The following is a 6,459-nucleotide window of genomic DNA, read 5'->3' on the forward strand; positions in this document are numbered from 1 at the left end:
TAAACCAGGGATGGCCGGTCCAAACCAGGGAGTTTAGTCAACCAAATCTGACCCAAGTGGGCTGACAGCCAGGCGGAGAAAGCACAAGCAGGGGCTCACATCCTGAGAGAAAGGGAGTAGGTGGGAGATGTTGGAACATGGTGTGACTGTGGATTTCAAATTTGGGAATGTAGGTGGGACTGGACTCCCTGTCTGTCCATGTGAGTTAAAACCAAAACTTGGGGTGCTGGCGGTGCTCTGGGCTGTGGCACACCACAGGATACCCTGCTGCCTCTGGAGGATCTGTGAACATGAAGCTGCCTCAGCTTCTCCTTATTTTGCTGTTTGTGGTCTTTGCAGGTAACTTGTCCAAATGTACCGTGAAGTAGGGGATACCAGTGCTGGCAATAACAGGGGTAGGGCGGTTAAGATTGCCAACAGCTGTCCAATACCATCAGTAGTGCCTATTCTCTTGGGCGCCTTAGAAGAGAGCCAGCCATGAGGTCAGAGGCATCGTTGGTGAAGGTACCAGTTGGCCCATCATCTTTTTTTTTTTTTTTCTTTTTTTTCCAGTGCTGAGGACCAAACACAGGGCCTTGAGCTTGCTAGGCAAGCGCTCTACCACTGAGCTAAATCCCCAACTCCTTGGCCCATCATCTTGACTCATCTTTATGATGCCGAGCAGCTTTTACCTGAGAACCGAGGCCATGCCCGTTTCTAATCAATCATTTTCAGCTTGGGCTACGGCAGAGAGACGTGAGCAGCACACAGCGAAAGTCGTTCTCCATCATTAAGTAGTTAATTAACCGAGGGAATTACTCCTTTTGAACCTCTGGCGTGTGACTATCACATGTTTAGCTTAGGTGCAAAGATGTGAAACCTCGCACTGGCAGACGGAGGCCAGAAATCAAGGATTCCCTTCTGCCTTGCTTGCAAGAAGCCATATTGTGTTTTCATAGCCCTCAAAGCGCATCATCGTTCTCATCTTTGAGGGTGCTGCCACTTCACGAAGTTTGTAACAGGGAGAAAACATCTTTGTTATCCACATTTATTCGGGAGGCTTTTCTGGTTTTGTGTAGAAAGGGGAAATTAAGATGTAGACAGAGAGTTTTAGGACCGCAGTGCATGCCTCTGAACAGGGCCTGGTTGGGGTCTCCAGAGAAGGTAGCCAAAGACCCAAAAGGCAAGACATGGTTCTGAGTTGAAGAAGAAAGTGAGAGAGAGTTCAGCCAGGTTCTGGAGAATTTGTCTGAGATGGGGAGGAGGAGTTTTCGGGAGCAAACGTGGCTCAGGAGGTTTTGGCAAGGGTGACGCCTGCAGCCTACAGTGTGAAACACAAAAGATGTGTGTGTATGTGTGCGTGTGTGCATGTGAGTGAGAGAGAGAGAGAGAGAGAGAGAGAGAGAGAGAGAGAGAGAGAGAGAGAGAGAGTCTATGATGCTGTGCGTGTCTGTGATGCTGTGTGTATGAGGTGTGTGTGTGTGTATGAGAGAGAGAGACAGAGAGAGGGGGAAGTCTATGATACTCTGCGTGTGTGTGTGTGTGTGTGTGTGTGTGTGTGTGCTGCTTTGTATGTCCGTGAGAGAGTTTGTGATGTTGCGTGTGTGTGTGTGTGTGTGCTGCTTTGTATGTCCGTGAGAGAGTTTGTGATGCTGTGTGTGTGTGTGTGTGTGTGTGTGCTTTGTATGTCCGTGAGAGAGTTTGTGATGCTGTGTGTGTGTGTGTGTGTGTGTGTGTGTGTGTGTGTGTGTGTGTGGTATGCGTGTTGTGAATATCCACCCACCCACTCTGAGTCCAGAGGAGGATATTGGGTGTCTGCTCTACCGTTCTCTACCTCACTCCCTTGAGACTGGGTCTCTTACTGAACCTGGAGCTAGGCTGGCAGCCAGCAAGCCTTATAGCTCTGTTGTTTTTACCTTGTCCCCCTCTATCCTCCTGGGACATGCAGAGCCATACCTGTCTTTTCTATGAGTGCAGGGGATTTGAACTCGAATGCTGTACAGCCACACTTTTTTTTTTAGCTCCTGAGACATCTCTCCTGACCTGTGCTTTCCTTTTTTTTTTTTTTTTTATTTTTTTTTTTTTTTTTAAACTTTTTTTTTTTTTTTTTTTTTTTTTTTTTTTTAACTTGAGTTTTTTTTATATACATTTCTGTTATTCCTTTCCCGTGTGCTTTCCTTTTAAATTAAAAATAAAATTGCTAAGAAGACGGTTCAGCAAGTGAGAGTGTTTGCTGCGCAAGGGTCAGAATCTGAGCTTGGTCCCCTGAACCCATGTGAAAAGTTGACTTTGTTTGATGATTATTGTATATGCGGGAGTTGTATTTGAGGTTGCATGTGTGTGCTCAGGCTGAGGAGCTAGATCCTCCCTCTCTCTCTCTCTCTCTCCCCCGACAGGTATCTGTAAGGTATTGGTCAGGAGTAAAATGTCCTTTCTTTAAAGAAAAGATTAATCTTGTGTGTACAATTGATCTGCTAGCATATATGTACGTATGCTACATGTGCATTCAGTGTGCACATGTATGTCTAGTGCCCAGAGAGGTCAGGAGAGGGTGTCGAGCCTCTTGGAACATTACAGATAGCTCTGAACCACCATGTGGGTGCTGGGAACCAAACGTGGATCCTTTGCAAGAGCAGCAAGCACTCTTAGCTGCTGAGCCATCAGTCCAGACCCTTGAATGTCCTTAGTTTGGCTGTTCTGAGTTTCCTTGTATCAGCATAACGTTTCCTTCTGAGATGGAGTTGGTGTTGAGAGAGGGTGGTGTCTGCTGTCCCTTGCTGTGAGTGTGAACTCACCTGCATCTTCTGCCTCCCCTCAGAAACTAACCCCAATCGATGTTGTTTCCTATGTTCAGATGGTGTGCAACCTAAACGCTGTTTCAGCAACGTAGCAGGCTACTGCAGGAAGCGATGCAGACTAGTGGAGATATCGGAGATGGGATGCCTGCATGGGAAATACTGCTGTGTTAACGAGCTGGAGAACAAAAGGCACAAGAAAGACGCCGTCGTCCAGCAGCCAATGGAACACAGAGATAAGTCAAAAGTACAAGACTATATAGTCCTGCCCACCATCACGTACTATACCATCACTATCTGAAGGAACCACTTATTCCTGAAGGCCGTTGTCCTCTGAAGCCCTGTGGAATCCGACTTGTGGGCTGCTTCCGACTTGTTGCTTTCTTTCTGTGAACTTGATTCTGCACCCAATAAAGTTCAACACTTTTGCCTGTATCCAATCCTTGTCTGGATATTTTAAATGTGGAGGATGAGCTGTGGCGTTGCTTGTGTTTAACCTGTGAAATGGGGACATAGAGATTAAGTGAACACTCCACTCTCTAGCCAAGATGATATTTCACAGATTTCAAGTATTTCTCTTCATCTAAAAAAAATTAAAAATAACTTTGGACATTTAAGTCTGTGTGCTTGTACATGCATACTTGTGTATTCGTCATGACATGCATGTGTTGTGGGTGTGTGTGTGTGTGGAGGTCAGAGGACAACTTTAGGGAGTCAGTTCTCTCCACTTTTTGGGTTTCCAGAGATGGAAATCAGATTGTAAGGCTTGGTAACAAGCAACTCCTTTGTGTGTCATCCATGTTTGCCCCAACACTCCGTAGTGTTGTATGTCTCCAAGAAGCTATGAGAACACACACAGACACACACAGATACACACATACACACACACACACACACACACACAAAGAGACACAACATAGCCACACAGAGACACGCATACAGACACACACATAGTCACACACACACATAGCCACAGACACAGACACAGACACGGATACACACACACACACACACACACACAGACACATATACACACAGAGACAGACACAGACACACACTCAACATAGAGACACACACAGAAACACACAGAAACACACACACAGAGACACACACACACAGAGAGGCACACACAGAGACACACATACAGACACACACACAGTCACACACACATAGCCACAGACACAGACACACACGGATGCACACACACACACACACACACACACACACACACGGGATAACAGCTTTTAATTAGCTTAGGGTGCAATCTGGACTCCTTTCCATGTGATTCCCATCTTCTCTCACTAGCAATTAGAATATCTAGTTGACACAGATTTCAGACACACAGGCCTGTGGTGCTGAGACGGAAGGATCTCCCATTTAGACAACAGCACCTGATGTTTTCTGTCACTGCAAATCTTCCTGCGGTGTCCACGCACAGGGAGATCCTAGCATGTCTCATGTTGTATAGTTATTGTGCAGAAAGAACCCAGATCAACTTGAGACTGCAGGTGGTGCACTAGGTGTGGGAAGGCTGAGGAGGTCTGAGGGGATTAGGGGATTAAGAAGTCATCTCAAGAGCAACCTAACGAGTCCTGACTAATCAGATGAGCTCAGCCTTTAAATTTAATGAGACCATTCATAGAGTCCTGGCCTGGATCTGGGCCTCCCTCCAGCAAACAAGTAAAAGCATCAGGTGGTGCCTGGGAAAGTCAAAGGCTTGCATTGTCCAGTGGGTGCTTTGGTACCCTGCTCCATCAGCACCCCAGTAATTCCGCCTGCTCCTGAATGCTTCCTGGACACTACGTCTCTCCCACTGGCCCAGCTCTGAAACATGGGGTGAGAAATCCTAACTGCATCCTTTAACTCAGACACAATGTTCTTGAGTTTCACCATAGGTATGAATCGTTTTCCTGTCACCAGTCAGGTAACTTCCCCTGGAAGGTCTCCTCACCCTGCCTACCCTCAGCAGCACCCGCTTCTGCTGGCCTGGTGCTTCTTTTGGTTTCCATATCATTGTGATAGCTGGGCTGCCCTTCTCATTCTTGGACATGTTCAACTCTGTTGGAATAGGTTTTTTTTTTTTACATTGTAGAGTACAAATATAGATAACTTGTTTTCTTCCTGTCCTATTTGTCTTCTTTGAAGCCTTTAAACATTATTTATTTTATCTTATGTGTGAGTGTATGCATGTATGTATGTATACGTGGGTGTGTTTGGTATCGGCAGTAGTCAGAAGAGGGCAACAGGTCCCCTGGAACTGCAGTTACAGATGGTTGGGAACCACTACGTGAGTACTGGGGACTCAGGCCTAAGTCCTCTGCTAGCTGCCAAGATATCTCCTCCAGCATCCCATCCCCCACCATGCCACTTGTATTTATTACTGCTTTTTCTTGTCTTATTGCTTTGGTTAACATTCCAAACCCCATACTGAGTAGGAGCGGAGGTAGTAGGCTCCTGTAACTGCCTTTAGGTTTTAGGAGTAATGCTCTCACCCCCACCCCATAATGTTGGCTATAGAATTGTCATGGATAGCTTTTATTGCGTTGAGGTTTGTCCGTTCTATTGCTAATTTCTTCAGGGCTTTTACCACAGCAGCAAAGGCAATTCGTTGCTTAAGTTCAAGCATGGGATGAGGAAGAACGAGATGCGAGACAAGAAGGCAAGAGACTGTCTTAGTCCTTAGCCTAGAGTCGCTACCTACAGTCAAAGTGATCCCAGGCCTAAGGTACTTTTTGAGGCAGTGATCCACTTAATTACTAAGGAGCAAGCACATCGAGTGCCCCCAAGAGCTTTACAAGAGCACCTGGCCGTTCAAAGAGAGCCCACGGCTCTCACCTCTCACACTCTCTGCACAGTAATGCATTGCCCGGCAGGCGAAACATTCACACGTGCCCACGCGGGGCAGCCACGGTCCAACAGGCAGGGCTATTAGTAAAGTTCTTGTCAACCCTCATCCAGGAACGAGCGACTTGCTGTAACCGAGTCCCTGCAATATACTTAATGCGCCACTCCTGTAATTCTCAACGTGCCTTCAGTAGGAGCAAGTAGTTTTCATGTTCAAAAGGACGTGTCCAGAGACGGGGTCTAGAACTCTAGTCTAAAAGAGACACCTGATGTGACAGAGAACTGACACTAGACATGTATGATCTTCAAAGCTCACACGCTTTCTTTCCCTACTGCCCTTCCCTGTTCCCATCGCCCACCCTGTTGGGTGAGTTTATGAGTTCTACCCACAAAGACAGCCATGGGCAGAGGAGCCTTACCCCTTGGGACACATGTACTGACACTGGGCATAGCTGTGTCATGAGGAGGACACGGAAGCTTCTTTCCCAGGGGGAGATCTGGAATAACTCAAAGTAAGCTTTCAGTCACACCCCTGACCCTCGGGGCAATGAAGAACCGCAATTTACTTCATCAGGAAGACTTAATTCAGAACCCTTGGGTCTGAAGAGTTGGTACAGAGGCCGAGAGGATGGACTGCGTGTGATGACTCATCTTGCTTGTCAACCCGACTACAACTGTCATCAGTGAAAGCCCAAGCAGCCGGGCACGCCCGTGAGGGGTTTTTCTTGATTGGGTTATTTAAGGTGGGGAAATCTATACTCAATTTCCATCATTTGAGGTGGGGAGAGCCCCAGGAGATCTAGGTCACAGCTTCTGGTGTCAGCCCACATAAAAGGACACG

At 46.9% G+C, this 6,459-nt stretch overlaps 1 protein-coding gene across 1 annotated transcript; it reads left to right on the plus strand.

Moving 5' to 3' along the window:
- Positions 1-290: 290 nt before the first annotated feature.
- On the plus strand, positions 291-3,075 carry Defb128 (defensin beta 128). Its single transcript, XM_032902397.1, has 2 exons — positions 291-339; positions 2,834-3,075. Exons 1-2 carry the CDS (start codon positions 291-293, stop codon positions 3,073-3,075), a joined length of 291 nt encoding a protein of 96 aa, XP_032758288.1.
- The last annotated feature ends 3,384 nt before the right edge of the window (positions 3,076-6,459 follow it).

Source organism: Rattus rattus, chromosome 5 (genome assembly GCF_011064425.1).
Source record: "Rattus rattus isolate New Zealand chromosome 5, Rrattus_CSIRO_v1, whole genome shotgun sequence".
Classification (NCBI taxonomy): domain Eukaryota; kingdom Metazoa; phylum Chordata; class Mammalia; order Rodentia; family Muridae; genus Rattus; species Rattus rattus.